This window comes from Helicoverpa zea, chromosome 2 (genome assembly GCF_022581195.2).
Source record: "Helicoverpa zea isolate HzStark_Cry1AcR chromosome 2, ilHelZeax1.1, whole genome shotgun sequence".
Lineage (NCBI taxonomy): Eukaryota > Metazoa > Arthropoda > Insecta > Lepidoptera > Noctuidae > Helicoverpa > Helicoverpa zea.
In genome coordinates, this window is record NC_061453.1 from 13,795,836 (window position 1) to 13,813,393 (window position 17,558).

The 17,558-nt window shown below is 37.6% G+C and overlaps 2 protein-coding genes and 1 long non-coding RNA gene across 3 annotated transcripts; 2 read left to right on the forward strand and 1 right to left on the reverse strand.

Moving 5' to 3' along the window:
- Positions 1–11,361: 11,361 nt before the first annotated feature.
- LOC124637948 lies at positions 11,362–12,117 on the forward strand. The gene has a single exon (XM_047174696.1). The coding sequence runs from the start codon at positions 11,375–11,377 to the stop codon at positions 12,107–12,109; it is 735 nt and encodes a 244-aa protein (XP_047030652.1). The 5' UTR covers positions 11,362–11,374; the 3' UTR covers positions 12,110–12,117.
- Positions 12,118–12,630: 513 nt separating this feature from the next.
- On the forward strand, positions 12,631–14,431 carry LOC124636018. Its single transcript, XM_047171981.1, has 2 exons — positions 12,631–14,109; positions 14,387–14,431. The coding sequence occupies exons 1-2, from the start codon at positions 12,631–12,633 to the stop codon at positions 14,429–14,431; spliced, it is 1,524 nt and encodes a 507-aa protein (XP_047027937.1).
- A 79-nt stretch (positions 14,432–14,510) lies between these two features.
- LOC124637956 lies at positions 14,511–15,962 on the reverse strand. Its single transcript, XR_006985310.1, has 3 exons — positions 15,765–15,962; positions 15,413–15,558; positions 14,511–15,324 (listed from the first exon to the last, which is right to left on the reverse strand). It is a non-coding gene; the product is annotated as an uncharacterized LOC124637956 (long non-coding RNA).
- Between the last annotated feature and the right edge of the window lie 1,596 nt (positions 15,963–17,558).

Consider the following 17,558-nt stretch of genomic DNA (forward strand, 5'->3'; position numbering starts at 1 on the left):
AGATGCTATGCCTGATTTTAATATTTTCGAGACAATTGACGCTATTCACTCCCCTGTTTTATTTAAACCATACAGACCTATATATCCCTAAAACCACTTCTCACTGAATAACCAAAATTCGATAGCAACTCACTTTTCAAATGACGAACAGTTTCCACAAACCACCCGTTGTGTTCGAAGTTCTCAAAATACGGTAACCACAAACGATTCGTTACAACAGATACCTTTCGTTTCTACATTAATTACTTGCGTGACTTGCTATCTGGCAGGGCTGGTTACAATTGGAAATAAAGGAAAATACTTATTTAATGGGCCATGTCTATTTGAAAAACTGCCTATTTGGTCTAGTTGTTGCATAGTGCAATTGCTGAGCACGAGGTTTCGGATTCGTTTCCCGGGTCGGGCTGTCTTTTTTTGGGTTTTATAAACTTTCATAAAGCAGCCCGTAGTCTGGAAGTTGGTGTATGATTCACTCGTGCATTGGAGAGCACGTAAATGTCAATTATGCACCTGATCTCTTTCCGGTCGTGTCAGATTGCCGTCCCATCGGGTTATGAGAGTGAAGGAATAGGGAGTGCACCTGTGTCTGCGAAAATGCTTGTGCACTATAATATGTCCTGCGCAGCTGGCTGATCTCCTTAAATGGGAACAGCCGCTGTGGCCGAAATCGGCCGTGGATGCCATTATTATTATTAATGTCGATCGATGATTTTGCGCCTGATCTCTCTTGTGTCAGATTTCCGTTTCACCAGTCAATCAGAAGGTTTTAGGAGGTTTTAGGTTAGTTAATATGACAGTGTCTCATTAATAGTATACTGGCCAAAATTTTGCATGACATTTAATTAAAAAAATATTTACCTGCCTGTATTTCGCATGGGAATATAAAATTACATTGTTATTCTTTAAAAAGACACCACAATTTTTAACCCTGCATGTAAAAGATCCCCACAGGATACAAACAGGAAACGCTACATCCTATATAATAATTAATTTCAATTCAACACAATAATAAATAGCAAGGGTAGCAGCCCTAACCAAACAACTGAATAGGTCGGCACGCGTCTGAAAGGTTCGTTCTGAAACAACAATGGACTGCTAGTAATTAATTATGACAAGTATTACTTCTGTTCAGAATATCATCCTGTATGCATAGTAAACTTAAATTTCTATAACCTATCGTTGCTTGGCGATTAGAGATCGATAGATAATACACGACGACATAATTCATTATGGAGCTAAATTGATAAGTCTCGAAAATCGTAAAACGGCTGTTATATAGCAAATAGAAATCCACCAATTTTATTTTTGTCATTTAAGCATTATTTACATTCATGTGACTATCAGGGCGTTGCAGCATTTTTTTCCAATAAACTTTAACTAAATTAGATTGAAATAGATTCTATACAACCTGTTTATCAGGTAAAGCGTATCAACTAAACTGGTATTTAGATTACGATAATTTTCAAAATTATTTAAAACTCTCCTTGCAAATAACAACAACAATAAACGATTAATTACAAGCACAGTGGGGTGTTTTTCTCGTATAATCTGTAATAGAGGGCTTGTCATCTGTCAACGTCGGCAGCGATCGACGGCGCTATCCTGAGAAATTGCCTTGTTGCTCACGTCGATGAGAGATTTTAAATGCTGATTAAATTAGCTATAGGAAAATACAGCAAAATAAGGACTTATGTGTATTAAATAATAATGAGTTGTGCAAAATATTTGAAAAATGTCGGGTTCCGATTGACTCTAGTCAAAAGTTTTCTTCATCAATCAATTTTATAGAAGTGTCGAATCGAATCAGAAATATTTTACTGAAACTTTGCTTTTTAGTTTCTCAATCAGAATTACAGCGCTTTCAGACAACCGGATTATGCGCTGGGTTGTACTCGAGACACATTCTCACATTTCTTGCGACAAAAAAACGTGCGTTTTCACGTGTCATCGTTTGAACTGGTAGTTGTCAATTGTTTGCTGATGAACTGCGCGTACTTTCCGCTCGGAAAACCCGCTAGTATGAAAGCGCTGAATTGCACATAAAAGAGAGAGTTATGTACATACAATTTTATTGAAATCACAGTAACGAAATTGAAAGTACATAGTTCAAAACTCCATAGGTTAACTCCTATCAAACCCCATGAGAAATCGCTTTGTCTGTTATACTTAGAACATAAGCTATGGAGAAGAATCTCGGGATCTCTTTGTGAACCCTTTCCCATTAAATAAGGTCAGATTCGAACCCAACGCATTTCCTTTGGGATTGTGCCCCCTAATCGCTGGGACATTACTTTAAGTCAGGTTGCAGTATAACTGCCTACTTATTCTTGCCCAGATTATGTAGTTTTAATGCTTTTAGATTCACGTTAAAAAAAAACAATATTTTCTCTTTTCAAATACATTTGATAGCGAAAATACAATGATTGATAAAACATTTGGTTTAGTTCTTAGTGAAAGTATACGTAACTAGCTTCCGCCCGCGGCTTCGCCCGCGTCAAATTCGGTTGTATCGCGTTTCCAAGAGAACTCTTCAAAAGACCGGGGTAAAAACTACCGTTGGTCTTTCTCGAGTTTAACTCTATCTCTGTACCAATTTTTATTAAAATCAGTTCAGTGGCTTAGTCCTGAAAGCGAAACAGACAGACAGACAGAGTTACTTTCGCATTTATGATATTAGAAGGGATATTTGATACGATATTTCTTAACTATCCTTAGATCACACAACAAAATACTAAATCGCGTGATCCGTTCCCATAACATATCGAAGAACTATAAACTTCCACTAACTATATCGAGACGCCATTTTATATCATCACACACGAACTTTATCCTCGAGAAATTAAAGTAAAAACTTTTATGGTCATCATAAAAAAAGTTTGGTAAAGACCAGAAAATATGAACGGTTTTGGGTTAACAGCTTCTCGACTATAAAGTCCTAACATACTAAAGGTACATAGCTATAAAATGCGAATAGTAAAAGAACTATACTTTAACAGCTCGTAGTTTCACCCAACTCCCATCACATGGATAAAAAGTTACCTATCTTATGTGCCACCTATCTCTGTTCTAAAATCAATCTCATCGCGTTCAGCTCTTTCGCGTGATTATGTAACACACACTTACCAAGCTTAAGTCAGAATTCCGAATATAAGAGCCTGCTAGTTTGTGACACTCTAAAGGTACAACGGCTGAACCATCATCTGCCTATCTTTTTAGAATGATGTGAGGGTCGACTTATAGTTTAATAGTTTAGGTTACCAGCTGAGCATCAGTGTTTTACATGGAGCGTCTGCCTATCTGACCTCCTCCACCCAGTTACCCGATACTCCTCGGTAAGACTAGTTATCAGACTTACTAGCTGAACAGATCGAGGTAAAAGCCATAGAAATAGATTACCTTGCATCATTCATAAGCTACTTTTACCTCGATGCTCCCTCGATATGCAGGTGTAACCACTGGTAAAAATAAGACCAGTAACATACATTGGTAATAGACATCAGTAAACTAAGCTGTTTGTGTGAGCAAGTTGTAGTAAAGCAAGTAAGTTAATGTGGTTTTCAGACAATAGGCTCCGCTTCTTGTGTGCGGTAATCTCTTTACATGCTTCAGTAACTTAGTTGAAGGTTATTTTGAAATGAGCACGTTAGTTCTGCCTTTTTATTGAAATAGTAGCTGTACTCGCGGCTGTGCTGACTATGGATGAAAAGTAGCGTAAGTTTAATGCAATCTACTTTATTGCAAAAAATCAGAATCCATCCAACAGTTTCAGCGCAAACATACAAACCGCAAAACATGTATCGGCTTTCTTATAAACTTACGCATTTATTTATATCTTCAGGTACCTACAACATAGGTTGCCAGTTAAGAGGTAGTAGACAGCTATACCTCTTTAGTATTAAAACACAGTGAGCTAACCGTAAACATTTTATTTGCGCCAAATCGGACCAGTAGTTCCTGAGCTTTCAAGCAAACAAACAAACATTACAGCTTTTTGAGATTAGTATAAACGAAACGTCCAAATAAAAACAGCCCTATCTTGCTCAAAAACTTCTTACATTGTCCATCAAGACTGCAGTTAATTTCTCATGCTAGACTTCCCCAGCTTATCTTTTCCTCGAGGTAACTTGGTGCTAAAAACTTGCTTCATTCAAATCCAAGATGGTAGTTCCATGGAGTTGATTAACGTATTATCAAACTCCAAATCCCCGCTGGCTAGAGCTGGCTGCGGTTGACCATTATTCTCAAACTTTGTAAGTTTCTAGACTTATCGTGCCCTCTACTTCTTTGGGTTGTTTTAGATTGTCCGATTTTGGGTGGTCAAGCAATTTAATTGAAAATGATGTCTGTAAAGTTTTAAAATCATTGGTAGCAAAAGTATGTCAGTGCATAAAAAGCACGTTGGGATACTGACTGCAATAAACATTTGTGACTGTCCTTAGAAATCTAGAGTTTGTTTAATTGGTTGAACGCCAATTGTGGGAATAACTGGTCTGATTTGAAACAACGTTTTAGTGTTAGATAGCTTATTTTTCATGGATGCATGCGTAACTAAGAATGCAAGATGGTATATACAAAATAATCGATCTAAGAGCATCACTGTCAATTTGGAATAAGCTTGAACTTAGGCAATTTCCTTAGGCCGCACAGCAACCTTTTGCGTATCGAGCTTTCTAAACGACGCATTAAAATTTAATCGTGACGACTAATCGTACTCACTAAAAAGCTTACCCAGTTTAAATATTCAAATGTATACAGAATCCAAACTTTCCTATAAATAAATAATGTCGAATAGTTTTGAACTTTCCACAGTTTTGTGGTAATCCAATGGAGCCGATTATTTGAAAATAATTTTGGAGTTCATCATTAATGTATAGGGTTCATTAAATATTAATTTATGATGCAAATATAATATCGTTGATCCGTGTTCGTGTTTATTATTTTCTATGTTGACGATTTCAATTTAAAAATATGTACCTAGTTTTTGTTTATGTAGACCAACTATCAAAGGATAACCTATCTATCTATCCATCTATGGATTAGCTGACTAGAGATAGGGAATTAGATAGATAGAGAGAGGGGAAGAAGATAGGTTATTTAAATCCGCAGTAATGGTTGTTCTCGGATTCAGGATGAAAAGACACAAGAAGATCATCATGCGCAAACGGCCAAACGGATTTTGATGACACTTCGCAATAGTATAGATTCTACATTAAAATAACAGAAAGGCTTACTTTTATGCGGTTGCGGGAAATAGTTCTCTAGAAAATTGGATAAAACCACCAGTGGAAGCTAGTATTATTAACACAATAGTTTAAATGGTTCTCTCGTTCCAAACTCGTAACACCTTGTATCATCTAAATAAAAGTAGATTATTTTAACGACACTAAAATAACTTAATTTAGTTTCATCTTCATTATCTTATGTGAAGCTTTATTTTATACTGTGAAGCGTTTAAAATGTAGATACACTACAATTATTTAGCTGTAAAACAGTTGAATGTGTTTGTTAACCAGAAATGTTAATGTTTAGTTAGAAACCCGAGTATTAACTGGGTTGTTACATAAATAGTGACGTAGTTTTTAAATTTTAGTATAAAATATTCTTGAAAAACTTTATAATTTATTTTAATAACTTCGTAATAAAATTATTACTCAAAAAAACATAATTAGATACTCTTATGTATTACTTTTTTAAAAGAATACATACTTAAAAAGAGTGCTACACATCAGAGTAGATTTGATACGTTAAAATTATTTTATCGTTGAAATTATTAAAAAAAAAGTAAAATATATTCCCTGTCTACCCAGAATATAAGACGTATACCAGTTTAAGTGCGGTTAAGGTTAAACCCGACAGAGCGTGAAGCGTGTGGCATCTGGCTTGATCTAAGACTCGGTTTAAGCTCTATTCTCTACCTAAAATAGCTATTATAATGCTTTTAGTAGACAACTATAACAATGTATGCAAAGAAATTGAATTTTATTATTTAACTTTTTAATGAAAAGTGTGACATTAAAGAAAAAAAATCCGCGATTCGGAATGAGTTATTTATGTTAACAACATTTTTTTGAGTAGTGTTTTCTCAGCTTTAGATAGCCCACTTATTGAGAAATACTTCTTCTTCTTCTTTCGTGTCGATGACATGTCATATATTGAGACTACACTATGTCAGCCCAATATGCCGCCGCAGCGAGAACACGGCCGGATGCGCTCATTAAGTCCTCCCGCGAGCAAGTTTCAGGGCACAGTGGACATGCGAAAGAATTGAGAAATGCTATAGGCAGGTGAAACCGCTGGCGGAAACTAGTGCCGTCACATATAAGAATAAGAACATAGCAGAAACAAAATCGCAAAATGACATCCAAAACTGAGCAATACAAAAGCACACAAAACAGGATAACGTGTAGAAGTATTAAATCATTTTATCGATAAAATATAAACTTCCAGTGGAGCAGTTTTCAAACACTATCTACGTAGTCACGCGGCGTAATAAAACTTTATTATATACTCACTCCGCTTGCGGCGTCGGCCGCATATTTTCCGATTATTGCATCAGAATCAGGGTCTATGATCATAAATATTATGCTTTAGCTGGTACAGAACTTTTTGGTTTCGAACGAAGTCATTGGGACACGCATTGAGAATTTCTTGATAGCAAATTGTTTCAATTTTTCAAAATAACTGATTTAACAATCCTATCATCCTATTCCTATCTAAAGTTAGGATCCATTTAAACTAACGCATATAACAAATTGTCATCGACATCCCAAATTTATTACATCAGAATCTAATAACACGAAAACTTGTAACATCGCAAATTTAAATTAAAAACTTCGACCGAATCATCAGTACTTACCACACGAAATTATAACATCGCTTAAAATGTTTCCCAAGTACAAAGTCAAGGGAAAAAAGTTGCAGCCATCGAAAATTAAAACTTCGTAGCGGCGCCCATTAAAAGTTCTCTAAAATTTATTAACGATGGACTGCCAGAACCTGACTCCAGGGATGATGAACTGTCATTAGACCTTATTGACGAACGCATAAGAGCGGAAATTTTGTTTTTTAACGGCATATCTAATTTTGTAGTGCAATGATTTGACAAATTTAAGTCTTACTGCTCAAAAAAAGTATGATCATCCTATTTTGATGCCATTAAGGTTGAATTTCGAGTACACAGATATCTAAATGTAGGACAAGTAAAGTTATTTCACGTGTGAAACCTAATAGAAGTTTTCAGTGGGGCTGAAAACTTGAAAATTTGTCTGGCTCACCCTCTTAATAGTTTCGATCACTTTCTATTTTAAACTCATTTCGAAGTAAGGGAAATTGTTGAAAAAAATGTTTTTACTGCAAAACCAGGTGGAGGGGTCATTTAATGGGAGTTTTAATCTGGTTTAAATCGTCGTAAACGGTAAATTAGATAAAGTTTTTGTTCAGATAAATGAATTAACTTTGTTAGAAAATACAATATCAAAACTGAATCTGTAGCCAACAAAGGGTGTCACAGTTGAGTTATAAATAGAGTTGAATGTATACTACTATCAAGTTAAGGTGACAAAACGATAATACATAATTCTCAACATAAACTTATTTAACAATTCTCAATCCCATCTCATTTAAGCATAATCTCTTTAAAACTACCGTATTACCAGTTATTACCGATCTCATATGGGGAGACATCCCAACAATGCGTACTATTACCTATTTGCGTACATAGACGACCTCTTCGTTACTCGCTCAGTAAACACTTCAGTAGCGTATTTCCTTCGCGTTTCGCGAATATAAAATAAACGTTGTAGGTAATAAACTCGCTTCAAGTTAATTAAGAGGTACGTGTCACGCCGTGAACTGGCTAAATTAAAATACATAGCTCGCAAGTGCACGATGTTTTGAGATTACCTTCACAGAGATTGGCCGTGGGTAGTGATGCGGGAAAACGTTCTTCAAGAAAATGCTGGAGTTAATTTTCTGTGTTAAATCATGATGATTTTTGGTACGACGGTGAATAAGAGTACTTGTAAGTAGAAAGCGGGGTGGGCGAAGGAAATTGATAACTTGAATTACTTTATAAGGATCGTATACTTTTTGCGTCTACGAAAATATTTACTCAGCGGAGAGCGGTGAACAAGGAAAAATTGGACTATTTTTGGAATATACTTACATCTTTTATTAAATGCTTCGTTATACACATGCCAGTTACGCTAAGTTATGCCAGGTATGCTAAGGTGAAGTTTTTTATTCATGTTTTATTGGAGCCCTGTGGCTGAACACGTGTAGATAAATGAAAGAGTATTATGAATGAAATTAAGTAGTTATATTTCTACACTGCACTACCTATTTAATAACTACTCCCAACTTTTTTATCAATGCATTAAACTGCAGTTGAAATTCAATTCTTCTGAAAACTTCATTCGAATAATATTTATTTTCATTTTTGTTGCTTACCCAAAAACTTATTTACCGAGTTTTCCCAAAGGAAATTATTTGTTTAACTTTCCTTCAATCAATTCGTAAAGTAATCTGTTTATTGACATTGTAACCGATAATGTAAGGAAAACTTTTGAAATATGAGGCTTTTCATGAAACCTTAAAATTGTTTTTTGCACATAACTTATTAAAACAAGCAATTTGCTGATTAACTGCAAATAAGCCAACCTTTTTTAGGGTTCCGTAGCCAAAATGGCAAAAACGGAACCCTTATAGTTTCGTCATGTCCGTCTGTCCGTCTGTCACAGCCGATTTACTCGGAAACTATAAGTACTACAGTGATGAAATTTGATGGGAATATGTGTTGTATGAACCGCTACAAAAATATGACACTAAATAGTAAAAAAAAGAATTGGGGGTGGGGCCCCCTATACATGTAACTGAGGGATGAAATTTTTTTTTTCGATGTACATACCCGTGTGGGGTATCAATGGAAAGGTCTTTTAAAATGATATAAAGTTTTCTAAAAAACATTTTTCTTAAAGTGAACGGTTTTTGAGATATCAGCTCTCAAAGTCGTAAAAAGTATGTCCCCCCCCCCCTCTATTTTTATAACTACGGGGTATAAAATTCTAAAAAAAATAGAGGTGATGCATGCTAATTAACTCTTTCAACGATTTTTGGTTTGATCAAAGTATCTCTTATAGTTTTTGAGATAGGTTGATTTAACTGTAATTTACGGAACCCTTCGTGCACGAGTCCGACTCGCACTTGGCCGGTTTTTAATCAGTGGGGTCAGACCTTATTATCCTGATTGAAGCACAGTTTTATTTTGTTTAAAAGCTAATTAGTGTGGCCTATCCATTCCATTATTTTCTTAAATCAACTGTTTAGTATGCATTTTTCTTTCAATTTTCAAAGTAAATGGACGTTTGTGTTGTCGGTGAATTTGAGCCAAAGCAGAATGCTAAAATTCTACTATTAGCTTTCAAAAACGTTTCTGAACTCGCTCTGTTTTAACGCGTATCCTAGACTTATCTGCACAAAGTCGTGAAAATTACCATTTAGAACATAAATGCAAACAATACATAAACTCTAAACAAATTACCACAGCAAAATATCTAAAATTAGACGCTTAATCGAAACTGCAGGCACCAGGTAACCACAAAGAGTTAGGAACTCAAATAAATAAACGTTGGTACGTAGGTATATAAGGAAAAACATAGCTCTATTTACCATTTGTTAACAGTAAACAGTACTCTAGAGGACATTTATAATACTTTATACCGCAGAACTAGTAAAGTACTCACGGAGTAAGCGGAGATGCTATCAAGCAGGTAGTTCAGGCGCCTTCTTCTAGATCAAATCGTACGGTGGCTTTGTTAGTTCACTTCTTATATGAAGTGAACTAACAAGGCGTTCGGATTCTTTGAGACATCTGTCAATGGTTTTTGGTATTAGATACAATAAATCGTCGGCTCCAAAGAAGACGTATAAGGGCGAAAACAGTAACATTCCTTGTCCCCCGGTAGCCCGCATTTGGCGCGCTACTTTCTTAGGCGGTTTTACACTATGGCACCTCCGCTAGTCATTTTGTTCTCCATGATAGTACTGGTTTAACATCGTGGTACCTCGTTTTTGGCGCCCGAGCAAAAGAGGGTTTCCATGTTTAATGGGAATCTGGATATTTATAATTTGGTGACAAAACAGAACTCTGTTTCCCACGTAATTTTGGAGCGTTTGAGTTTTATTGTAATTTGAACGGTTTTTTTCAAATGGACTGTCATTTTTTCTTGAAAATGTAGCTGAAATTAGGCCATAAAAATGGTTCATTATCATGGTACTTCTATATATAAAATCGACTGTTTCCCACTTAAACTTCCTTACGCGCCTTAGTTGAAAATATTTCTACAATCAAATCAAACATCGCTGCACCAATGATAATTCGAGATAAAGATTTACTTATTTTTTGCTTAAGTGATCGCACCTTTATTTGAATTTGAATCGATACAGCTATTATCGTGCGATATGAACAAACAAACTCAGGATCGCATTCAATATAAGTTAGTATGAGCATAATACAGCAAAGAATGTTAATATGAAAACTTCTAAAATGCTTACTTAATAGCTTCAAAGTGAGCACGGAGGCTTTATAAAGCGATCTCGATGAAATTTCTCAAACGTGTTCCGACTAGCGTTATACACAATATCTTAAAACTATAAATTCTAACCAAAAGTATGGAAACGATACACTGGAAAGACTTTTAGGAAATACGATTTTTATATGCAAAGATAGAATATTAGTAAAGTTATCTGATTAGTTCTTTGTTTTTATTATTTTTGTGATTGATAACATCAAACTACTAATTAATGCGTTTTTTGTCTTTTTTGTAATGTATTTTTTTTAGCAAAACTCCATTACCTGCCTTGCAATAAGAAGTGGTAATTGCAGATCTAAACGTTTTGAGATTTAAGAACGTTATTAGTGTAGGATCCACTAACGATAGGTACTCGATGGATGATATTTTTTGCAATTTTATTTACATGTAACTTTCACGCTACCAAAATGATTATGTAGAACTAGACCCATTTTCAATAAACTCTTAACGATTGGACGTGTCGTATCCGAATCGTAACGTGAAAATGTCCTTATCGTGCAAACCGCATGGGAGTCGTTCCGTTCGCCGCTGTTTTGGAAAAATATGACGCGATTAAAGTAAATTTCTTACGAACAGTAAACGGTAAAACTAGTTTTGTATGTTTTTGTTGGTTTAAACCTAAAGAATTTGTAGGAAAGGCGACTTACCTAATAATGTTTCTATTTCAGTATTTAAGATTTTTTTGCTGCTTTTATATTTCAGTGTTTCTTATTGACTTACCACTCATGAACATTCATGTCCATTGCGATGAGTATGGGCAAATTATAACTGTAGTTGAACTGTACATGGATGAGTTGAGGGCGATGCGTGCGGAGATACAAGAGTTCCGCAAGGAGATGGAGCTGGAGATGGCGCAGCTTGTATCAGCAATGAGTAACTGCAATGGGCGCATCGATGGCCTCGAAGCCAGAATAAGCGCAATGGAACAACGGGCTGCTACGGGTCGTTCGTCGGCGGATGAGGTTGTGGAGGAGTTGAGGCGCGAGCTAAATGATAGGGATCAGGACCTATTGGCAAATGATGTGGAGATAACCAACATTCCGGAGGCTGCTTCTGATCACCCTATCCACATTGCAAAAGCTGTAGGCCTTAAGTTAGGGGTGCAACTAAAGGAGCGCGACATCATCAGCGCGGAGCGGGTCGGCGGCAAGCAGCTTAACGCCACTAGCTCCGCTGGTCCGGCGGTGACGCGGCCGCGCGCCGTGGTGGTGCGCCTGGCGCGCCGCGAGCTGCGCGACGCGCTGCTGGCGAGCGCGCGCGTGCGGCGCGGGGCGACCACCGCCGACCTCGACATGCCCGGCCCGACACAGCGCTTCTTCATCAACGAGCGCCTCACCAAGACAAATCGCCGGTTGTTTCGGATGGCCCGGGATGCTGCTCGCCTCCACAATTGGAGATTTGTGTGGACTAAGCGCGGGCGCATACTTGTCAGGCGGAGTCCGGATGACTCCACTCATAGAATCCGCACTGATGAAGACATTGCACGGATCGTTGGTTCTGTCAATAATGAAACAAGTTGATCACTCTTCTTATTTTGTATTATTGTTTGTTTATAACTTTTTGTCTCATATCAGTGGAAGGGAAAATATGCGTCTAAACTATACATATCGGGGGTTTTACACGTTGGCTGGCGCGCATGTTAAGTCGCAATTGACACTTATTTATATATCAATTTACATCCTACACATTATTACTACATACACGAACTATATACAAAACATTTACATTTTTCCACGCTTCCCATATAAATTACCATACCTTACTCAATGTATTTGTCCACACTCATTACATACAACATCACTTTATATAAACAATATTTACATTATAAAACAACAATACAATACTACAACTCACTACATACAACTTTACACAAATAATATTTACATTATATACAACATTTTTCAAATTTTATTTACATTTACAACTACAATACTACAACATTGTTACTATTTGATTACAAATGATTACAAATAAACGTATTAGGTTTGGTCTATTGAATGCAGGCTCCCTGGGGACTAACCAGGACGAGTTTTTGGTCGCAATGGGCAATCATTCAGTGGACATAATGGCTGTCAACGAAACCTGGTTGCGCAAAGGTGAAGATGACCGGGCGCCTAGTGTACCTGGTTATAAACTCAAGCACATCCCGCGACCATTGTCTATACGCGGGGGACGCGGCGGAGGGGTCGCCTTTTATATCAGAAATGGAATACCTGCACGTGTCAGAGCACACCCTGAACACCCTAATGTCGAACAGCTATGGTTAACTCTCACCGTAAATAAAAACAAACTTCTCATTGGCACGGCATATCGCCCACCATGGTTGGAGCTGGAGACTTTTCTCGACGGACTGACATCAAGTATTGGTAGTCTGGCCCCTTTCGATAATCTAATACTATTAGGAGACTTCAATGTCAATATGTTGGACGTTAGTAACTCGAAATCCAGACAACTTGCAGATTTTCTCAGTTATCTCAACTTGACTCAAGTGGTCACAACTCCCACGCACTTAATAGGCAATAGTAGCTCGCTCATTGACGTAATCTGCACTGATGCTCCAATCCGCAATGTTGAGGTGAATCATATAAGTGAGCTTAGCCATCATGCATTTATCACTTGCGAGTCGGTCTTCAAGAAACCTAAATGCCGACCTAGATCAGTGGTTTATCGCCCTCTCAAGGACATTCTGCAGGATTACTTCGACAGCGATTTAAAAAGTATACCTTGGTCTACAGTGAGTGACATGAAAGATGTTGATTCAATGGTGCAAACTTTCAACTCATTTGTTATTCAATTGTTCGACCTCCATGCTCCCACTATATGTAGAACTTTTAGATCCCGTCCCACTCCATGGATCACTGATAACATCAGATTAATATCGAAGCTGAGAGATGAGGCCAGGGACAAATTTCGTAATTCAAAGCTACCTGAACATAAGACTAATTACCTGGACCTTAAGCATCTAGCCATCACGGCACTGGCTAACGAGAAGACCGCTTATTTCGCTAGTAGCATTAATAATAATATCAGGGACCCTAAATTGTTATGGCGCAATTTAAAAGCAGATATGTTGCCTGACCACAAACATAGACTTCTACCGGAATACTTTGATAACCCGGACGAAATCAATGCGGCGTTTCTAGATGTTCCCGGTGATTGTAGTCTTAATGATTCGCAGTCATATTTCTTTGAGTCGCATAGGTTCAGCGATGCTACTTTCACCTTGACAGCAACCACTTCCGAAGCAATCCTCAAGATAATTAGAAGCCTAGGGTCTAACGCACAGGGAGTTGATGGCATCAGTCTCGACATGATAAACCTCACATTACCAACTACCTTGCAAGCCATCACAGATATCATAAATTGTTCAATCATTACACACACATTCCCTGAACTCTGGCGATGCGCTATTGTGCGACCGATCCCTAAAATTAACAACCCAAATAACACAAAGGACCTAAGGCCAATCAGTATACTGCCCTGCCTTTCTAAGATACTGGAACGCGTAGTGCACTCGCAGGTCATTGAGTACCTTGAAGCTAATAAAATTCTTCCGGACCTACAATCGGGCTTTAGGCAGGGCAGAGGTACTGCAACGGCTCTGGCCGACGTAGTGGGGAATATTCTTGAGGCACGTGACAGGGGGGAGGGTACAATTTTGGCTCTGTTAGATTTTTCCCGCGCTTTTGATGCAATTAACACCGCTCTACTTCTGTCAAAGTTAGCTTTCTATGGTTTCGATAAGAATACGGTGGAGTGGTTTAAAAGCTATCTTTCGGGCCGATTTCAATTTGTAGAGATGCAAAGAGAGGATGGGTCCAGAGTATCATCCTCCCCCCTAAGCGTGTCCAGGGGCGTTCCCCAGGGATCGATTTTGGGGCCCTTGCTTTACATCTTATACAGTGCGGATATTGTAAAGTCTTTCACCCATTGCAAATATCACATGTACGCTGACGATATACAGCTGTACTTGTCGTTCAAGGTCGATGAAACATCGGAGGCGGTGCAGAAAATCAATGAGGATTTGCATAGGGTGGTTGTATGGTCGGAGATGAACTCACTGGTCCTTAACCCGCTCAAATCTAAATTTATGATTCTGGGTTCCAGAAACCATGTTCTAGCTATTCAGTCAGCTAACCCTGAGATAGTGATCATGGGAGAGAGAATCGAGAGGGTTGAGCAAGCATGCAATCTGGGCCTGACTATGGACCCGGAGCTACGCTTCGAGTCACACATAACAAGAATCCTAGGAAGTTGTTTTTATAGGCTAAAGGTATTATATGGTATACGGAAATATTTGAGCATTCCTTTGCGCAAACAACTTGTTGACAGCCTCGTCCTATCGAAGTTAAACTATTGTGATATAGTGTATGGTCCATGTCTTCTCTCTAGAACCGAGCGCGTTATCCAACGTATTCAAAATGCCTGTGTTCGTTATTGTATAAATATTCCACGTAGAAGTCATGTTACCCCATACATTAATGAACTAAAACTATTAAAGATGGCTGCCAGGAGAAAACTTCATTTGGCCAATCTGTTGTTTGGTACTGTTAGGGCTCAAACACCAGAATATCTTTTCAAAAAGCTGACCTGGAAACAAAGCCAGATAAAGCATGGTCTTCGCTCCATAGTGTGTCCGCTGACCGTTCCCACGCATCGCACTACGGCTTTCAGAGGATGCTTCAAGTTTGCAGCCACGCGCTGCTGGAATGATCTCCCTCCCCCATTTCGATGCCTGAAAACAAAACATTCTTTTAAAACAAAGCTCAAAAATCTGTTATTACAAGAACAAATTAGTTTTAATCCATAATATTATTCCATACCTCAGGTTTCATGGCACACATGCTTTGGTTTGGGGATCACTTCCTGCGGTGTGGGCTGCTTTTGAATCATTCTCTTCGGTATGGAGGAGCATCTGCTCTGGTCAAACTTTTTTTCCTCATCTCTCTGTCATTTCCTCTATTTTTGTCTGCAATTTTAATTCAAAGTTTATTTCAATTCTTTAATTTTGTAATCACAATTTATATTCAATTCAATGGTAAGTATGTCAATTTCTAGATTAGTATTTGTGTCAGTCCTATTTTATAACTTTATATGTACAAATATTCATTTATAATTCAAGGAAGTGGCGTGCCTAGGCATAAAAAAGAAAAATATACAATAATTGTCACTTACCTACGCCATCCTGGTAGCAGGATTACGATCGACCTGCATACTCGTTCACACTTAATACGTTATTTTATTTTATTTTTCTTTCATAACACCATTTCAGACACTCATTTCCACAATTTGAACACAATGATGCCTTGCATAATAATTGTTGATAAGCACTCGTCGCCATTACGTAATTCGTAAATAGTTTGCATTGTGTGTGTATGTGCGGCCGTTGGTATGCTGGTAGTCAGGCTGGCCGACAGGTAGGTGGGTAGGGGTCCAAATAAAGTACACAATTTGGTAGAAATTGAGACTTTATTTAAGCCAACTTCTGTTGCCCTAACCACGAATAGATCTCGAGGTAGAAGGTACACTGGGAACACTGGCCTGAACCGTGGTGTAGCTCCGACGACGGCCCAGCTCCTTCCCAGGTTGCACTTCCAGGTCTCCAGCAGGACCCAGGTAGTTCCAGACAGGATCAGGTCTGGTCTTTCACTCGCCGCCAGGTAGAACGTTGCGTAGCGAGGGTTTAAAGTAGAATGTAAAAACTCGAACGTAGAAAATCCAACGTAGAAATCCAACGTAGAAATAAATCCTGGAAGCGCAGAGACAAGGCTAGCATTAGCAGAGCTTGGGCCACGTTGCCTGGTCCAAAGGTCACAGTGTCCCAGCAAACAAAGTGAACAAAGAACAGCTGCTTTAGATAGAAATTTAGCAAGAAGAACACCTTACAATAGAACATAAGCAATGCATGGAAACTTACCCCAGCGGGATTTCCGATTATAATTTGTCTAGCACAAATAAGTAGAAATTAGACAGGTACGCAATACTGAAGGTCAAGTAAAAAAAACGTGTGACACAGCCGTCACGTCTGATGCAATTTGGTCGTCTGCCGTGTCTCCGGCCCGAATGCACTCGAGGCACCACCGTCGCGCGCAGCGAAACCAGTTCACCCGTTTAGAGATGCGTAGGCGCAATAGTTACGAGGACCTTTGTGTAAATAATTAATATTGGGTTCCGTATATGAATTATGTTAATTTTAATATATTATATTTTTTTTTATTTCATTTATTTTAGTTTACTTTAGGTGTTTTATTAATTTTAGAATAATCTATTGTAATTATTTGTATTTTTTTTTTAATTTCTAACCTATTCTTAGAGCTAGGAAAGTACAACGTTACAGTACCCCGCCGCAAAGTGAAGGATTTTTCGTACTTAGAATAGAAAAATCCGCTATCACTACTAACTGCAAACTTACTAATACGTTCAGGCTAACATTCATACTTCACGCTCACATAAACAAATCACACCGTCTGTAAGTCTTTTAGTTTATGACTGGAGACCCTAACAAACAGAGTCACAATTATATAGTATCAATTGTTCTCGTTAGTAAGTTTGTATGTAAAGAAATTTATACAATATTTAATACATAAGTTAAGTAGATAAGATGTTACTATTAAGACTAGGCTAGACTATTTACTTTATTAAGGTTAGATATATTATTAGCTGATTATAATTATTATGTTTTATATTGCATATATTTATTATGTTTTATAATTTGTGATTTTAATATCTTTGATATGCCAGGAACCTAATAATTTTCCAGACATATCAGCTAACTCGTAGACAAGAGGAGACTTTTTACCAATTATTTTACATTTTATAAATTTTGGTGCTAACTTTTTATTAAAATATTTATCTTTGTCACTAAGGTAAAACGTCTTTCTCCACACTACATCACCAACATTGAATTCAGCCGGTTTTCGGCGTAAATTATAATGTTGACAATTACGACTGTGAGCTTGTAGAAGTAGT

Coding starts and splice junctions, on each gene's coding strand:
- LOC124636018 (XM_047171981.1), top strand. CDS start 12,631: ATGGGCAATCATTCAGTGGACATAATGGCTGTCAACGAAACCTGGTTG. Junction 14,110..14,386: donor AACGCGTAGTGCACTCGCAG/GTCATTGAGTAC, acceptor TTCAATTTGTAG/AGATGCAAAGAGAGGATGGG.
- LOC124637948 (XM_047174696.1), top strand. CDS start 11,375: ATGGATGAGTTGAGGGCGATGCGTGCGGAGATACAAGAGTTCCGCAAG.